Source organism: Carica papaya, chromosome 1 (genome assembly GCF_054855325.1).
Source record: "Carica papaya isolate Zhongbai chromosome 1, ASM5485532v1, whole genome shotgun sequence".
Taxonomy (NCBI): Eukaryota; Viridiplantae; Streptophyta; class Magnoliopsida; order Brassicales; family Caricaceae; genus Carica; species Carica papaya.
The window spans coordinates 29,940,080-29,959,731 of NC_142309.1; the positions used below are offsets into that span (position 1 = coordinate 29,940,080).

Sequence of the window (19,652 nt, forward strand, 5' to 3'; positions counted from 1 at the left end):
CCCAGTAAAGACATTACACTATCTCACCGCCACGAAAGTAAAGGTGGGTAGAAAACAAAAATGACCAATGGAGCATAATTTATAACAAATTCATTTATCAGTAATAAAATCTTTTACTATCCACTTACCTCGGCGAGATCTATGAAAACAACATATGAAAACAATAACTTTATAATATCATGAAATCATACACACTTTATAACATAACATATATCACACCTTTACATTTTAATCATCAGGAAACAGATTTCCTCTTTTACCAGCCTACTAGTATCCTTGGGGATCCATAGGGGGTCCCCTCTACACGTGAACCAGTAACATTTACAACCTAATTCCAGGACCGTCCCCATACCCCGTCCGGTATGGGCACCAAAATCATAAACCTCAATACCCCGTCCGGTATGGGCGCCAAAACACATTAGGTCTCCATACCCCGTCCGGTATGAGAGACTACATTCCCGGTAGAGTTCCCTACGGACCCGATCCGTCCACCATCTCCCACGATATCTAGTCAGGCTGTCCACATTATCCACTTATCAATTCACATAACCTTTTTGCCTTTTTCCTTAATCTCAATCATCCAATCATACAAAATATGTAAACCAGTAATTGACACCAAATAAGACAATACAGTATCGGATTCACCATAATACAAATCATAATAAAAGAAACATAGTTCATGCATACGAGACCATAACATAATTACATCAAACATCATGCTGTATTTAATACTGAAAATTAGATCAAACAATAACAGGCCAATATTGTATCAGACTCGGACTCCATTGGCAACCTTAATCAATTATGCATCTATAAGGTCACACAGTACAGTTTAATTATTTATTTAGCTTTAATACCGTGATAGGAAATAGGGTGAGGGGTCCTTACTCGTTTCGGGGTCTGAATTCGACTCTACAGTGCGCCTACAGGCTGTCCCTAATTTCTCTGAATTTTTTCTGGAAAACTGAAACACACTACCGATACCTGCACGTGTCTCAAAAAATCCCAAATCAGACCTAGGGCCCCTTTCGGCCAATATCGCAATTCCGGCACGGCGGTTCCGCCGTGCTCCGGCCAAGCGGCGGCGATTCACCTCGGGTTGGCTGTTTTCGGCCAAATTCAGCCACACTCGCATCGGTCCCTGCAATAAAACAACCCTAGGGCCCTCGGTGGGCCAAAAAATTACGAAAAATCGAAATTTACCGGCGGTGGTGCTCTCGGGTGCGGCGGCTCCTCCGGCATGAGTCGCGTTTTGATGTTTGGCTCCGATCAACTTGTAGAGAAAAGAACGGTGATCACAATAGTATAAAATTTGCATCGAACGGAGGCTGGGAATGGCCTCATCGGAGGCAAAAACTGAGGAGGGGCGCGGCGACGCTGCTGGGCTTTGGCTGGGTTTTCCGGGCGTTTGGCCGGTGGTTTGGCTCCGGTTTGGCCATAGACGGACTCAGCATCGAAAAACGAGCAAGGAGGAGAAAATTTACATCAATCGGTGGTCGGAAACTTCCCCGGTGCGGCGGCGGGTGGCGGCGGTCGGCTCCTCCGGCGTCTGGTTCTTTTTCTCCGGCGAGGCACTGGCGGCTAGGGTACAATACAGTATCGGATTCACCATAATACAAATCATAATAAAAGAAACATAATTCATGCATACGAGACCATAACATAATTACATCAAACATCATGCTGTATTTAATACTGAAAATTAGATCAAACAATAACAGGCCAATATTGTATCAGACTCGGACTCCATTGGCAACCTTAATCAATTATGCATCTATAAGGTCACACAGTACAGTTTAATTATTTATTTAGCTTTAATACCGTGATAGGAAATAGGGTGAGGGGTCCTTACTCGTTTCGGGGTCTGAATTCGACTCTACAGTGCGCCTACAGGCTGTCCCTAATTTCTCTGAATTTTTTCTGGAAAACTGAAACACACTACCGGTACCTGCACGTGTCTCAAAAAATCCCAAATCAGACCTAGGGCCCCTTTCGGCCAATATCGCAATTCCGGCACGGCAGCTCCGCCGTGCTCCGGCCAAGCGGCGGCGATTCACCTCGGGTTGGCTGTTTTCGGCCAAATTCAGCCACACTCGCATCGGTCCCTGCAATAAAACAACCCTAGGGCCCTCGGTGGGCCAAAAAATTACGAAAAATCGAAACTTACCGGCGGTGGTGCTCTCGGGTGCGGCGGCTCCTCCGGCATGAGTCGCGTTTTGATGTTTGGCTCCGATCAACTTGTAGAGAAAAGAACGGTGATCACAATAGTATAAAATTTGCATCGAACGGAGGCTGGGAATGGCCTCATCGGAGGCAAAAACTGAGGAGGGGCGCGGCGACGCTGCTGGGCTTTGGCTGGGTTTTCCGGGCGTTTGGCCGGTGGTTTGGCTCCGGTTTGGCCATAGACGGACTCAGCATCGAAAAACGAGCAAGGAGGAGAAAATTTACATCAATCGGCGGTCAGAAACTTCCCCGGTGCGGCGGCGGGTGCCGGCGGTCGGCTCCTCCGGCGTCTGGTTCTTTTTCTCCGGCGAGGCACTGGCGGCTAGGGTTTTTGTGGTCAGGTGTGGGTGGGGTTATTTATACTATTTGCCTTTTAATCTCAACCGTCCATCAAGATTAAATCTGGACCGTTTTATCGCGATTTAATTGGGATTAAATCTGGGTCGTCCATCGCGATGCAATCTGGGCTGTCCGTGCCTGATTGAATCTGGACCGTCCGTGCGCGTGAATCTGGGCCGTCAGTGCGCACGTTTGATCTGGGCCGTCCGTGCACGCGGGAACGGATTTGGGCCATCCGATCGCGCGCACGCGGATCGCCCACGTGGCCCGTCCCCTGGTCAGTGTTTTCTTGCCACGCGGCGCGTCCTGGTTGGCCGGAGCTACTGACCGGGCCGTCGACGTGGCTGCTAACGTGGTGCTGACGTGACACAACTTTTTTAAATTGCGTTTTGACCCCCGGTTTCTGATTTTCTTTTCAAAAACACCCCCAGAATCCAAATTTTCACCTCTTTTTTCCAAAATCAATTTCAATTAAATCTAAATAATATTTTTACCCAATTTTATCATTATTATTATTTTTATTTTCATTAAATTAGATTAAATTAAATCAAATTAAATTAATTAAAAATCAAAAAATTCAAATAATTACAAAATAAAATAAAAAAATAATAACACTTGGGGTGTTACAGACATCCTCGTAATTAATCTTTTTTATGAATGAATTTTTTCATGTAGTAAAACATCCTTATATCATGTTATGAATGATATTTTAAATCTTATATGTATCTTGATCCTATTAACTTAATTAATTTACTTGTAATAATTCAATTTAGGCATAATTTTGAAATTTAAAATAATATTTCAGAATCATTTAATTATTTCTAAACTATTTTAGAAAAATACAATATTGAATTCTCTAATTTATTAATTTAAAATTTAAAAATAATAACATTGTGGAATCAATCATTTTGACATATTTATTTTCATCGGCATGGGCCCACCCTTAAGCTGGGCCCTTTAAAACGATGTTGTTTTTTCTAAGGGTTCCCAGCTTGAGGACGAGCTCTCTCCCATTATTTCTTCTTCACTTGCAACACAAAGAAAGGGTCATGGTTATGTAAGCACAAAAAGGAAAAACTTCAGGAATCATGTGGCTTGCGGCTAGGGCTTCAAAGACCAAGGTCATGGGAGTCGAATGAGCATGAGGATAGGGGACGACTTTATGCTCAAGGACGCCACAGAACGTGAGCGTCGGAAGTGTTCCAAGGGCAATTCGGGTCTCTTTGTGCCGAAATAGAAAGAGAGAAAAGGTTGAGAAAAAAATCGAAGGTGAAAAGAGTTTTATTTTTCTTCTTTTTAGTCGTACTTTGTTTGGTGGCATTTAGCTCGAGGAAGACAAAAGATTTGATATTATTGTGATTGTCACTAATGTGTTTTCTTCGACGTTGTGATTCATATGCAAAATGGTGATGTTGAACTAAAATTTGTCCTTGTCGAACATCAAGTAGCAAATTTCCTTATCCAGTTACTTAACATGGTCATATTTTCCTCATCTCCTTTTTCTCTTATTAAAAGAAATTTAAAATTTCATGACCTTGTCGAACATCAAGTAGCAAATTTCCTTATCCAGTTACTTAACATGGTCATATTTTCTTCATCTCCTTTTTCTCTTATTAAAAGAAATTTAAAATTTCATGACATTACTAAATATGATATTCAACAATCCCTATACAAATTTTGTATGCTGAAAAATAAAAAACAATGGAGTTTCATTCTGAACAAAACTAGGGTTTCAAGCCATCTTTGCTATAACCTTATCATGGTTCTTTGTTTTCATCTAAACAACCATTTGAGATTTTCACAAGATAAATACATATCAAACTCAAAAAAATAAATGAATGTTCTAGTCGATAATAATCTTGAATTAACTATATAAATAACTATGCAAGGTAAGCCATTACATATAACACATGAGAGACTATTATAGTTATCTTATTTCGAATATAATATGATTATCATTTTCAATAATAACAACACAATTTTTTATCTTTTATTATTACTGTGTTTTCACTTAAATAATCAAAATAGTTAAAGTATGCAAAGTTTACGAAAAATATAATCATATAATATAAATACCATTAAATTCGTATACACCAGCAAATAATATCTTACTTCTCTACAATATCTTATTTTTCATTAAACCTCAACATGGATGACACTACAATGTTCATGTAGGTTTTTATTGTATGAATATGTTTACTAGAAAAACATAATGATAATATTAGTGATTGAAGTTTTTACTACGTATCAAACAATAGTACATAATAACTATAAAGAATTATTTTTTCGACTTATTTCTACTATTGATTATTTGCAAAAATAAAGTTATGCTTCAATGTTAATAGACAAAAATTACTTGTGTGTTCCGTTGTTAGATTAGTTATTAAATATAACGTTAATTTGAGTGATTGTTATAAGTTTATTAATCATGATAAACAAAATAATTATCTAATAACTATAGTCCGGTCATTGTGAAAACCAATAACCATTGTATAGTTGATAAATGAATTTTGAAAAATAAAGTTAAAAAATACACACACACACACACGCACGCACTATATGGCTTTTTGATATGAAAGTTGAAACACACACACACACACGTCATATGGATTTTGATATGCTTCATACTTATATTAGTACGAGGTATTTAATAAATTGAATCATTATATTTAAGTGATAAATTATTATTAATAGTTTTAAGATCAACTTCAATATCTCATAAAGTTCCGCGTTGTTAGATATAGATTGTGATAAAAAATAATTTTAATTAAGTAAATAAAATATAAATAACCTTATTCAAGGAATATGAAATTGTTCTCTTAAAAAAATAAATAGTTATAGCGACTATTTCTTCCTACCTTACTGTTTATGATTTTTTATAATACACTTATCATAATAATTATTGTTATTATTATTTTGTAAATTTCACTTTTAAAAAAAATGAGTATTTTCAAACAATATTTTTCGAGAATGTCTGATGTCGTAAATACAAAGAATTTAGACTCTCGTACTAATGAAAAATATATTTTATATTTTATTTTTATATTTGTGAATATTACGTATTGTTAATTAACGAAAGTACGTAAGAATTATATATTTACGAAATAATTAATATATAAATAAAATAGTTTTTCTATAATATAAATTATTTTAATTATTATTATTTTAATTGTTAATTATTTATATGATTGTGTAAATAAGTACATACATATTTAGAAATAAAAAATTTAAAAATATCTTTATGGAAATTATTACGGGGGTGGTTAAAATGTAAAATGCATTAGTAGGAAATTAATTTTATTTGAATAAAGATTTGTTTTGATATCATGCATGGGGGAAGAGCGAGGGGCAGCAAATGATTGTGTTGTATTCCATAATACGGTACGAGTGGGTACACCCAAGGAGCTCCAGACGCGAGAGCAGGTGGACTCGAGTTGGGGGGCAATGTGGTTAAAAAAACTCAATCAAGGGTCATTTCTGTGACACGAACCATCATGCATGATGATGATGATGATCACGCATAACATAATAACGACATACATGACATACAAATAACGAGCAGTATGTGCAGAAGAGGAGAGAGAGAATATAGCATTTGACTTCAGTTCAAGGAGAGAAGAGAGAGGAAAAGAAAAGGTAAAGGAGAGAATGAAGAAAATTCAATCGGATCGAATACAATTTTGACGTCCGCAAGGACACATCACTCCCTTCTCTCTCCAAACTCTTCTCTCTCTCTCTCTCTCTCTCTCTAGATACAGCGAAGAACAGGGCACATTCTCAGGATACATACATCAAAATAAAATATAATAACCACAGGCGATGATGATATTTTGATCCAAGGCCAGACCAGCCCTAGACTCTGCAGCTCACGTTATTCTTTCTGAATTTGTGTTTTGGAGCAGCAGGATAAAAGAAGAGGAAGAAGAAGGAGGAGGAGGAGGAGGAGGAGGAGGAAGTGGCGATTGAAGTGCTTAATATTGTGGAATCATTCTACTTCTGCTCTCGTCTTCGGCGTTCTTTGTTAAAATCTTTTGAAGATTGTTTATTTCGGGGTCGGACTCACTGTTTAATTTCAACTCGTGTAAGTCTATTCAAGTCTTTAACTTTGACCTGTTCTCTTCTCTTTTTCTACCGTTTGCTTCACAACCCGCTTATATTTCTTCACTGCTTTCAAGTTAGAATCGCTGATTTATGGCCATTAGGGCTTGATCGAGATGCTGTTAATTTATCGTCTTTACTATTTTCTGAGCTTTCTGCTTGATATTTTGAGCGCTTCTTGTGCTTTATTTGTACAAAATTTTAATTTTTGCGCTTTTTGGAATCCACTTGTCACTTTTTAGATTGAAAATTCAGCTTGGAGCACTGGTTCCTCCTGCTGGATTTTCTTTTATTAACTCTCCTGGTGTTTCCGGGTTTTAACAATTTAGGTTTCTTTTACGATTCGACTTGAAGTTGATTTGACGTTGTTTGACGAGGGTAGTGATAGTGGTGTGGAGCTATTGAGATTTACAAGATACGCTTAGCGGTGAAAATTCTTTCTGCTTTTTTGCTTATTCGTTGGTTTGTAATTGTTGAAGTTGCAGTGGATCTAAAAATTCATGTTCAAGCGGTTGGAGGATTTCTCGTCGCCTGGACGTATTGCAATTCTAGAATGTTCAGAAACAAAGCTTGGTGCTTCCTTTTGGGGGTTTCTGTTCTGTGGCTTGTACAAGTTACAACTCAACACCAAATGGTCAGACACAGAATTTGTCCATGTGTAGTGGTGCACCATAAGGAGTATGAAGCGCATGGCACTGAAAGTGGGGCTAAAAGGCTTACTGGTGTGAGCTCCATGAGTGTTACTTCGTTCCTTTCTTTGTAACTCTAGTTTATTCAATTCTATTCATGTTGTTTTAGTTAGTTGTACTTTGAGATTGATTTTGGGATCGTGATTCTGGGAAAAAAAATGGTACCATCGGGGCCGCCCACACCAATTGGTGGTGCCCAGTCTGTTTCACCTTCTCTTCTGCGATCAAATTCAGGAATGTTAGGAGGCCAAGGGGGTCCTCTGCCTTCTCAATCAGCATTCCCTTCACTTGTGTCACCTCGTACTCAGTTCAGTAACATGAATATGCTTGGTAATGTACCCAACGTTTCAGCCCTCCTTAATCAGTCTTTTGGAAATGGGGGTCCTAATCCGGCTCTTCCCGGCCCTGGAAGTTGTCACCGTGGAGGTATCGATACCGGGGCTGAGTCAGATCCTCTTTCTGGTGTTGGCAATGGAATGGCTTTTAACACACCGTCTTCATTTGTACCGTCGAACATGGTGAACCCTGGTTCATCTGCACAAATTCAGGGTCAACAATTTTCAAATCCTTCTGGTAGCCAGCTATTGCCAGAACAACAGTCCCAACAGCTTGAGACTCAGAATTTCCAGCACAGCCAGCAATCAATGCAACAGTTCTCTGCTTCTCATAGTGCCCAGCAAGTTCAGCAGCAACAACAGTTCCAATCACTCCGTGGAGGGCTAGCTGGTGTTGGGCCTGTCAAGTTGGAGCCTCAGGTAGTTAATGATCAAAATGGGCAACAGCAGCCTCAACAACAGTTACCGTCATTGAGAAATCTTGGTCCTGTAAAATTGGAACCACAGCGAATCCAGAGTATGAGGGGCTTGCCGCCGGTGAAAATGGAACCCCAGCACACGGAGCAATCATTATTTCTTCATCAACAGCAACAACAGCAGCAGCAGCAGCAGCAGCAACAGCAATATCTCAATATGTCACGACAACCTTCCCAGGCAGCTGCTCAAATTAATCTTTTGCAACAACAAAGACTCATACAGCTCCAACAACACCACCAGCAGCAGCAACTTTTGAAAGCAATGCCTCAGCAACGTCCCCAGTTACCACAGCAATTTCAGCAGCAGAATTTGCCCTTGAGACCACCTCTGAAGCAAGTATATGAACCTGGGATGTGTGCCCGGCGTCTAACACATTATATGTCTCATCAGCAACAGAGACCTGAAGTAAGCTCTTTCTTAGTTGAACGATATGTTTTTTGCAGGTATTGTTCTCCTGTCATGCTTAGTAATCACCGTGCTTTTGTTGTAGGACAACAACATTGAATTCTGGAGAAAATTTGTTGCTGACTTCTTTGCTCCCAATGCCAAAAAGAAGTGGTGTGTGTCTATGTACGGCAATGGACGTCAAACAACTGGGGTGTTTCCTCAGGTCCCTTCTAAAAACTTTCTAAACATTGACACTCTGTTAAATTTGCTAAACATTATCACTATGTTTGAGTTCAGGGAAGTTGAGGGAATGGGATGAGGAGATGTTTCCCGTAATTTGTTTTCTTTAGATTAAAAAATAAAAAATAAAAAGAAAAGGAGAAGCAGAAAGAGACTGATGATGGTCGTCCCTCATTTTCCTTCAAACACCTATTTTTTCATTCTTCTGAATTGGAGGAAAAGGATCTGCTCAAACATGTAATTTTTTTTTTCTCAAATTGGACAGAAAAAAAAAGAGAAACGAAAAAAATTTTAAACCGAAACATAAATTGTGGATTATAACCCTAGAGTGTCTTTCCTTTTTGTTAACTGTTAACAGAGAACACAGTTGAAAATATACTTGTCATGGATAATTTCCTTAATAAAAGATTACAACAATGTTTTATTTCTCTTATTTTTTCGGCTTTTAGTTATTTAAACAAGAAAAATATGTTTCTTCCATTCCTTCAGAAATTCTTATTGCCTTTCCTTTGCTATTTTGCTATCCTTCCATATTGTAAGTGATTAAAAAATGTCTGAAGTGATTTTAGATCACTTTTGTTAGTATCCTTGTTATTTCTTTATCATCTTGGCAATCTCTTATAATTTTATGTTTGAAGTTCATTTTTTCAGTTGTAGTTTTTGTATATTTTGCAGGATGTATGGCATTGCGAGATATGCAATAGAAAGCCAGGTCGTGGTTTTGGTAAGTTGGTAGAATAAAAAATTAATTTTCCTTCTTTCCCTAGTCTATCAAGTTAGTTTTTTGAATATGCTGGTTTGAATTAAAAATGTCATTTCTAGTTTCTTTAGGCTATTAATCCCCTATGTGCATCTGATTTTTTCCGGGTACTGCCTTTCAGAAGCAACTGTGGAGGTTCTACCAAGGCTTTTTAAAATCAAGTATGAAAGTGGTACTCTAGAGGAACTTCTCTATGTTGATATGCCCCGGGAATACCAGAACTCATCTGGTCAAATTGTTTTGGACTATGCAAAAGCAATACAGGAAAGTGTTTTTGAGCAACTTCGGGTTGTTCGTGAAGGCCAACTTCGGATTGTTTTCTCTTCAGATCTCAAGGTTACAAAAAAAGTCTTTTCTACTGTGGCACTATTTGATATTTGTTCTGCTTCTTATCCTCTGCAACTTTTATTTCCACCCAATTCAGATATGCTCTTGGGAATTTTGTGCTCGGCGTCACGAAGAGCTCATTCCTCGAAGACTGTTGATTCCTCAGGTAACTTATTGAACAATTTCCATTTTTTGTCTAGAATTCTAAGTCGATGTTTATTCCTGATTATTACTTCTGTTGGTTGGACCATCTTTGAACCAAGCCCTGTATTATTTTGTCATTAACACTTTGTTCTTTTGAATAGAATAGATTCATTGCAAACGGAGGGTCTCCTTGTGTCCTGATCTTTCTGCATAGAGAGTACTCTACTGTTTGCACTAGACTTGCTTCAGGAACTTCTGTTGAGCACAATAAACTGCTGAAGAATTGAAACTTCTGTTCTGGACTTCATGGCTGGTTACATTGCATATCTCGAGAATTAATTTATTTTTGTAGCTTCATGTGATCAAGATAAATTCGTAATTTTGAATGCTTTTACCTAGCATTTTCTGCTCCCCTTCATTGCACTGGATCAAGTTGTATAATGACTTACTTCTCTGATCTCTTTTTCCCTTCTATCTTTTAATCTTTAACTTGTCAATTCCTTGTAGCATGTTTTGGATGTGAAATAGTTGTCCTATGAATGTAGTTCTGAGGAAGTGGCTTTCATTTCTCTTTTTCTGGTAAACAAATAATAATAAGTGTCGGTTGGCAGGTTCAGAATCTCATTAGTATTCTTGTTTAACCCTAGGTATATTTGACTGACTGTTTTGGTGCATTATGTAGGTTAGCCAGCTTGGTACTGCAGCTCAAAAGTATCAGGCAGCTACTCAAAATGCATCATCTAATTTGTCTGTTCCCGACCTACAAAATAATTGTAATATGTGAGTACATTTCTGTTGCAATTTTCTTTTAATTAGACTTCACTTAAATTGGCAAATTTCCTTTGTTCTAAGTTGTTGCTTTTGATCAGTGATTAATGTCTTCTTTCAATATGTGAATCTGCTGGATCAAGGGAGATAGTCTGTTGCTATTTCTTGCATGTACTTCGTTCTACATATGTTTGGTTTTCCCTTCGACAAAAGCATGTTTGTTCTGTTGTTTATTCAGTCTTGCTCTTGATGCTGCTGATGATAAAGCTGCTGTCATTTATGTACAATTTAGACTGCTTCTCTGAAGGGAAATTGCTTTTATATTTCCAATTAATTTTTGTAGTACATGCATTCATCTCATTTGTGAAAGTAAGGATAGATACTATTTTTCTTGTTAACTTTGTTAGGAAATTATTTAAGACATAGGAGACTAAGTCTATTGATTTCCATTTCTTGGTGCTATACCTATTCTGGCGAGAGAATTCTGAAAATGTAGGAGTATTTTTAAAGAACCTTTAAAATGTACTGAATCATGTTATCTAGTAGCATCTTGCTTTCCCTTTGTCCAGGTATTCATAAAATTCTGTAGATTTATTCATATGCTATAGAAATGAGTAGTGTTTGATTCACTTCTGCGAATCCCAAATGGGAAGACAATTTTCAGTACAGGAATTTCATATGCTTCCATGGGTTCTGTGGTATTTTGAGTGGCTGATTTTCTTTTGTTTTGTATTTACTGGTATTCATTGATTTAATTGGTTATTGTGCTTCAGGTTTCTTGCATCAGCAAGGCAATTGGCGAAAGCTCTGGAAGTACCATTAGTAAATGATTTGGGATATACAAAAAGATATATACGGTGCCTTCAGGTGATTTGCTATATTGTCTTGTAGTTAGCCTGCAAGTAGAATTCACATATTGGCCCTTGACGGTACTGGTTTCTTGTTGGCATCTGGCTTTTCCATATTAATATACTGTAATTCTAGTAAATTTCTGCCTAATCTTTATCATGATTGCATATTACAAAGGACTAACATGGCAAGAAAAAATAAGGCACCGGTAATTGTTTTAGGTTGTGCTGATTTTCGGGAAAAAAATTATTGTAGGTTTGCTTATAGGGAATTATATTAATGGCTTTTATGTTTAATCTGACTAGTCCTTTTTTTTGTTATATTAATTAACTTGCTTGGGGGCTTACTTTGCAGATATCAGAGGTGGTTAACAGTATGAAGGACTTGATTGATTACAGCCGAGAAACAGGAACTGGACCTATCGGTAAGTTATACTGGTTTTTGTTAGGTAACTGAAAATGCATTTGCATGCACATCTATTTCATTCTTTTGTAATCTAAATGTCTTTTGAAAACTGAAATTTTGTTCGATTATTGAGTAAACGTACGATGTGCTTTTTTGAAAATATTATTTCCTATGGATGAGGCCAGAAAATCCTTTCAGATAAAAAAAGTCTGCTACTTCATATAATTTGGGAGAATAGTTAGGCTTTGTTTGATACATAAAAATGTTTTCTAGTTTTCATTTTTATGATTTATTGGTATTTCATTTATAAAAGCATACTACTTGGTTAATAATGAAGAGAACAATAGTGAAGATATTGAGGGAGTTGCAAAATTTTAAAATGTTGTTTTTACTGTATTCTAGAAAATCAGTTTCTAGTCAAAATCAATTGGTTTATTAAGTTGTTGAAATTAGTTGATATTGATTTAAGTTTCCATCTTGAAACTCTTACAACTTTCTGAATCATATTTCTCTGAATCATTGTATACCTCTTGGATCCAACCCAATTGAAAAAAGCAACTCTCATAATCTAGTGGATATTCTATACAGATAATGTGTCATTTTTAGGTGATCAAGAAAATTTTGTATAGAAGATTCAATCAAGATATTTCTAATTATTATTCTAATTTAGATTTAGAAAGCATATTTGATTTTTTTGGAAGTATGAATCAGGATAGAAATCAGAACTTTTTTATGTAATATATTCAACCCGATACCTAATTAGTTTGATGAATTCTAATGCAAATTAACACCAAAAACATCTAGGTATTAAATTAATACAAAGCTATGTAAAAATTACATAAAACCTTTATTTCAAATTGTTGGATGTTGTGCTGGAATTGTAATTTGATCATTTTACAACATACTTCAATCAATTAAAGACGTGTATAGGCACATGAATTTAGAAAATGGAAACTAGAAAATAATTTCTTATATCAAATGGTGCCTTATTTTCTTTGTTTTTGCTTATAAATGCTTTCTAAGTGACAACTACTGAGATAAATATGAATGCATAATTTCTTTGTACCTCATCACGCACTCTTCCCCTGTTTGATATTCTCTTTCTACCTTATTGACAATGGAAATGATATTTCCGTTGTTGATATCATCCTGTTTGTTGTGTTCACTAGAACAACATCCATAATACAATGGGTAACGTTGTCAATCTGGATGTTTATCACTTTAATATGAGCTGTCACATGTTGCTCAATTTATCAATACTTCACTTGTAGCATTTGAAATGTGCTGTCATGGCATTTATTTGTTTTCCCAGTGGCATTTGCAAAAGTTAATGATTTTGGTGTGCATAACAATTTAGTCTCAGCTAAATTTAGAGCTAATATGGGGCTGAGAGGTTAAGAGATCTTCACGTTGTTAGAAGTAATGAGTTGCTATTGAAGTTCCTGGATCTGTAAGTACTCTTCAGCGGTAGCAGTTAGGGATTTGGATGGGGTAGTTTGTGAACTTGATCCTAGTACTGATTAAAGGTTCCTATCCCTTTCTTACCATGTTTGGAAATCGGTCATGGTTTGATGATGTCAACTGATAGGCTCATGAAGAGATCACTTGCTCTGATAACAATATGATTTAAAGCTTCCATAATGAGAATAAACAATAAAGAGGAGAATGTTTATTTCAAAATAAATAAATAAATAAAGAGGAGGACGGGTCACCTTGTCTTAAACTTTTATAAGAAGTGACGAGTTCAGATGGGCCTCCATTTACAATCATAGAAAAGATGAGGTTGCCTCACAACTTTCATCAAAGCTCTCCATGTTCCCCCCAAATCCGTTCTGTCCATGAGGTGGAAAAGAAAAGATCATGAGGCGTGATTACAGCTTTCTTAATATAGGTTGCTGAGTATACCCGTCACCCACTTGGCAATAGGTAGTCCACCTGATGCAAAATAAGAAGATGCTAAAGCAGACATATTGCAATGTTTATATCTCGTTAAGGTTTACCTTATAATTGCATAAATATCTCTTATTGAAATATGTTTACTTTAATATCTTCTTGTTTTGCTCACCTCCACTTCATTTGTCATCAAACACGCATCAAGGACTTGTCTCCCACCCACAAGAGCATGTTGTGCCTCCCCAACTACTGAGCTCTAGACTGTCCACGCCCTTATATGAAGCGTCTTTGCGATCAACTTGTATATAGTACCCACCAAACTAATTAGCCTGAAGTCTCAACTCTATTACCCCCTTGGTTCAAGGATAAAGACCAGACAAGGAGCATTCTGACTGACAAATTTGCCTGTAAAAAAAGAATTCCCGAAGGAAAAGAGATCTATACCTTGATTATCACATTGTAGAATCTCTAGTCGTAAGCCATTGGCAACCCATTAGGCTGAGGAGTTTTATTGCCATTTTGCCTGTAAAAAAAGAATTCCCGAAGGAAAAGAGATCTATACCTTGATTATCACATTGTAGAATCTCTAGTCGTAAGCCATTGGCAACCCATTAGGCTGAGGAGTTTTATTGCTATTGTGAGAAGGCAGTTTTATTGCTATTGTGAGAAGGCAACACTCTTAATTCTTCCTCTTTGGAAAGGGACTTTGAATGCATATCTGTTAGTATCATTTTCTTGAAATACATATCTGTCAGTAACATAATTAGGAGTTCTCATCCGTTTGGGATTGGACCAAAGTGGACCAGATTTTTTTGCTAATCTAATTTTGAACTGAAGACCATATCTAATTTATTTGATCTGGACCAGACTGAGTCGATTTAGATTGGTTTGGTCTGGTACGGACTAGACTGGTTTCTCTGCTCTCCCTCTCTGTTTTTTCTTTTTTCACTAAAACTATTTTTAATTAAGAAATAATTCGTAAAATTAATAAAAACATTACAGGGTGGGTCTCTACAGTTGCTCCAAGTCCACCTACTGGCCATTACCGGAAGATCAATTAGTTTTAATTTGAAGATAAATATCAAGAAATTGCTGGGAACAACCCCCGGAAGAGAGCTCACAAGATCTCTTGGAGGGGATAAGAACCATACTGAAATCGCCTCCCACAATCAATCAAAGATTGCAACGTTGCCTCACCTTATCAAAATCTTCTAAAAGAAGCTCCCTGTCCTGACAAAACAACACCTCTAAGCTTTTTAATGAAACTAAGCTCGCGGCTCCCAAATCTCCAGGATGCCTCTTGCACTTTCTACCACAGGGAGACTGCATACCAGCTAACATCCCCGAGTCCCCATAATCCTTTACCAATGTGATCAGTCATGTTCTCCACTTTGGTTTCTCTTCACCACCCCATTTTTTCATAGCCCCTTCAATAACAGCTCTGTCAGCGGTATCATTGAAACCTTTGACATTCCAGGAGATAATTCTAATAATCATTTTCAACTGGCACAATCAAATCACCCACTTCTCTTTCCCCTTCCAACTCTACTCTTCTTTTCATTGTTAATTGAGCACTCAAATCTTTTCAATTCCCTGCTGTTTCTTTTCCTCTTTTGTTTGCTTTCATGCTATGGCACTTTATAGTGCTTCTTTCTTTGAACATCCTGAACAAATCCATAGCTTGGCTCTCCAAGCTCTCAGAACTCGTCCCAAGGTCAAGTCATCTAACAGAATTCAAGCCCATTGCAATTCTGATATTTGTGCTGGCACCTCAGAACCACCTGGTTGGTCATTCCACCAGCTGTTCAAATTCGATGGTATTCCCCCTCCCTTATAAACCTTTCCCCACCTCTTCAAGAGCCCAACTGCACTGAATAGGATTTGGAGAAGAAATGTAAACGGATTAGGAAGCAAAATAGAGATATAGAGAGAGGTTCTTACATGGGGGATGGTGCACCTTCTTCCTTGGAAGAACATGGTGCTGTCCAAACTAGCTTGACTGGATTCAAAACAGCTAAGCATCCAAGCCTTCAAAAGACTGTGGGTAAGAGCAATCCATTGAGGATGACGAAGACAATCCAGAAGAAAGCTTAATATTTTGGTTCTTCTCTTAAAGCAGGATCTCTTTTTTCTAGATTGAACCTTGGGTTAGGTTGAAATGGGCTTTAGGTTTTTAATCCATTTTTGTCCTTTTCTTTCATCAGCCTAGGTTTAGAAACGGGTCCAGACCCTTAGCTTGATGTGGTGCCTTCATGGGTTTTTCCTTTCTGCTCTCCTTTATTAACAGCTTTTGAAAAACCTGGTTGACTCTTCCTGCTTGATCCAAGAGTCAATGCATACGTGGGTTTCTTCTCACACCCCGTGGCATTACTTGATCTGTCACCAACACTTCAATGGAGAGGCTGACCCTGCAGGATGGACTACCATAGACATGGACCAGCGGGGGGGGGGGGGGGGGGAGGAAGGTTGATTGCAGCTGTCTCTCTTGGGCTCTGAATGGGCTCAGGACTTCTCAATGTCAGATCAGATGGATTCCTTACGACTTCTCTTCTTTCTTCTATTTTTTTTTGGTCTCTTACCATGCTGACAGCTTAAAGGAGCCTCCACCACCCATTGACTTCCCAGCCTTCAAGGAACAGCACCCTCCCTTGACTCCCTTGTTCCTCACAACTCCAGGAACCTGCCAAACCTGTTTCTGCCCAGAGAAAAATATTCGACAAGGATATGGTTTCCTATGTAGTTGTAATACCCCTTGTCTTTTCCATACGGAGATAATCACTCCCGGAAATATCGAGGAAGACTTGTACAAAATATTTCTATGGTAAATTTTTCTAGATTTGTCTTACCAACTTAACTAAAATGCAGTAAATGTGGTGTTGCGTTTATAATATCAATGTTTCTTCCTTGTTCTGTTGTCTTTCATAATTTGTTGAACGATCAGAAGTAGAATGGTACACTATAGCATTTGTGGCTTTAATAATAACATCACATAAACTGAGTTGTTTTTATCTGTTAAATGATGTATAATTTTGCTGTTCAATACCCAAATTTGTGGATCATTTGTCTAAATCCTTGTCTCCACGGACATCTTTAGTTCATTGTTGTTTTCCTTTTGAGGGCCCAGGTAAAAAGTGGCATGGACAATTATTTTGAAATATTCAGCAACTAATTTGTTGAGATCATGTCTTAGAAAGCGAAAGTATAGTAAGAGGACAAAAGTTTGGTATTAGGAAGATTTCCTTCCGGGTCGATAGAAATAGTAATATAATTTATCATTCTGACGTCTAAAAATGTGGAAAGCAATTTCCTTGAGATTCTTAAACTATATATTTCTCTAATTATAGTAAACCCAGCAAGAAATCTTCCCAAACAAGTTTGGCAGTAGGAAGATTTCTTTCTTGGTTGATAGGAATATTAACATAATTTATCATTCTGACATCTAAAAAGTTGAAAGCAATTTCCATGAGCTTCTTAAAATATATCTTTCTCTAATTATAGTAAACCCAGCTAGAAATCTTCCCAATAACGAGTGTAAGCTATTCTTTTACTTTGAAACATCATTTTCCTCTACAGTTGCCAACAATGGAATGTAACAGATAAAAGAAAAGAGAATCCACAAAATAGTTTATTGTTGTGACATCTAAAAAAGTGGAAGACAGGCTGTTAGTAGGTTTTATGCATGTTTCTCGTATGCATGAGGATTTGATTGTGGAGATCATCCAAATATAGATAGTGGCTTTGGATCACATAATTTGAGCTTTTTAGAAAATATTAGTCTAACAAAAATGATTTCTATAGTTGGCTCCCACTTGGTTGCATGAGATTTAATTGAGTTGAAAATTTTCCCATGGTTGCAAGGTAAACTATCATCCACGACGATTTAAATGCTTGAAAACGCAGCTGGACCGCTCATGGTTGTGCAGATTTTCACTTTAATTTCATTTGGCTATAATGTATATCTCAGAATATGCTACTTGATCAGTATTTTATATCACCTCTTTTTCTCTGTCTCAGAGAGTTTGTCCAAGTTCCCTAGGAGGCCAAGTGTTTCATCTGGATTACAGGGACAAGCTCAACAACCTGATGAACAACAACAACAACAGCAGCAGCAAACTATGACCCAGAACTCCAACAATGAACAAAGTTCTGTCCAGGCCACCGCCATGCAGCTTCCTGCTAGCAATGGTGTGGGTAGTGTAAATAATTCGCTCAATGCAGCATCCACTTCAACCTCTGGCAGCACTATTGCTGGACTTCTCCACCAGAATTCCATGAACTCCAGGCAGCAAAATTCTATCAACAACGCAAGCAGTCCGTATGGAGGAAATTCTGTTCAGATGCCATCTCCTGGTTCCTCAAGTACCATTCCGCAGGCACAATCCAATCCGTCATTTCAGACACCAACTCCTCCGTCATCTAATAACCCCTCTCAGACATCACACAGTGGCTTAGCAGCTGCCAATCACATAGGTTCTACAAACTCTCCAGCAAACATGTCTATGCAACAAACAGCTCCTGATGCTGATCCAAGTGAGCCACAGAGCTCCGTCCATAAAATCTTACAAGAGATGATGATGTCAAACCAACTGAATGACACTGGAGGCATGGTTGGCGTTGGTTCGTTTAGTAGTGATATGAAAAATGTTAATGGGGTGTTGCCTACAAATGGTCCAGTCCTGAATGGTGGCAATACCTTAGTGGGGAACGGGGCAGTGGGAAGTAATAATCCAGGGGTTGCTGGGTTTGGCACAATGGGTGGTGGAGTAGGGCAATCTGCCCCAGTAAATGGAATGAGAGGTGGAATGGGTAATAACCCGGTTATGAATGGACGGGTAGGCGTCCCGATGATGGGTCGAGAACAGAGTTTGAGTAGTCATCAACAAGATCTGGGATTGCTTAGTGGTCTAGGAGCTGTTAATGGTTTCAGTAATCTTCAATTCGATTGGAAACCGTCCCCGTGAAGGCTTTTACCTAATAACCATGGTATCATGGTTGTTGATTGAAGATGTTGCTAGTTGTTCGGCATGAGAATGGGCAGAATAGAAATGCCTCTAGCCCTGTCACTGTGCATAGATCGTGGTACCCACGCCATAAAATAGCTTCAGGGCCCAACTTTGTACTAATTTCAGGAAAGTAAAACATATAGCATAGTTTTCTATCAATGAAATGTTAAATCATCTTTGAGTTGCTTCATTTTGTTCTCTTGTTTTACATCCCTCATTTAAAGATTCAATTAGGCAGCTTTTCTTTCTGCTTTTAGAGTTGAAAAGTGAAATTAAAGGGCTGGTTTGCATATATGGAGCCTTTAGTTCATGTGTATTTTTAGTTCTCCCTCTCTCTCTCTTTCTCTCTCTCTCTCTCTCTTTCTCTCTCTCTCTCTCTCTCTCTCTCTATCTATCTCTCTCTCATGCCTATGAGAGCTCTTGCACAGCACCAATGGATGTTGCCCATAAGCTCCTTTAACCCACTGTTGCCTGTATACCAGTTTTATGCCATATTATAAGAACCTTCTTATTTTTTGTGGTTCCATGTTGTTTGAGTTGGTTATTATTTAAACATTGTAATTTTTTGGGCAGCTTAGTACCTGGCCATCTAGTTTTGTGCCTGTATACTAATTATCTTGGACTGTTTTTATGTAGATGACATGAACTTATTAACGTTAAGAATTAAAAATAAAGTAATGACTTGTAAAATTTTGTATTAATAACTTGTAATGTA

At 37.7% G+C, this 19,652-nt stretch overlaps 1 protein-coding gene across 2 annotated transcripts; it reads left to right on the plus strand.

Annotated features, from left to right (window-relative positions):
- The first annotated feature begins 6,130 nt into the window (after positions 1-6,130).
- SEU (SEUSS transcriptional co-regulator) lies at positions 6,131-19,127 on the plus strand. 2 transcript variants are annotated; one of them, XM_088210452.1, is made up of 10 exons: positions 6,131-6,643; positions 7,140-8,566; positions 8,652-8,771; positions 9,464-9,512; positions 9,670-9,884; positions 9,973-10,041; positions 10,702-10,799; positions 11,561-11,654; positions 11,991-12,060; positions 17,949-19,127. In XM_088210452.1, exons 2-10 carry the CDS (start codon positions 7,508-7,510, stop codon positions 18,893-18,895), a joined length of 2,721 nt encoding a protein of 906 aa, XP_088066578.1. In that variant the 5' UTR covers positions 6,131-6,643; positions 7,140-7,507; the 3' UTR covers positions 18,896-19,127. The 2 variants fall into 2 exon arrangements, with proteins under 2 accessions (XP_088066578.1, XP_021902530.2); XM_022046838.2 differs by having other exon boundaries at positions 7,146-8,566.
- Positions 19,128-19,652: the final 525 nt, after the last annotated feature.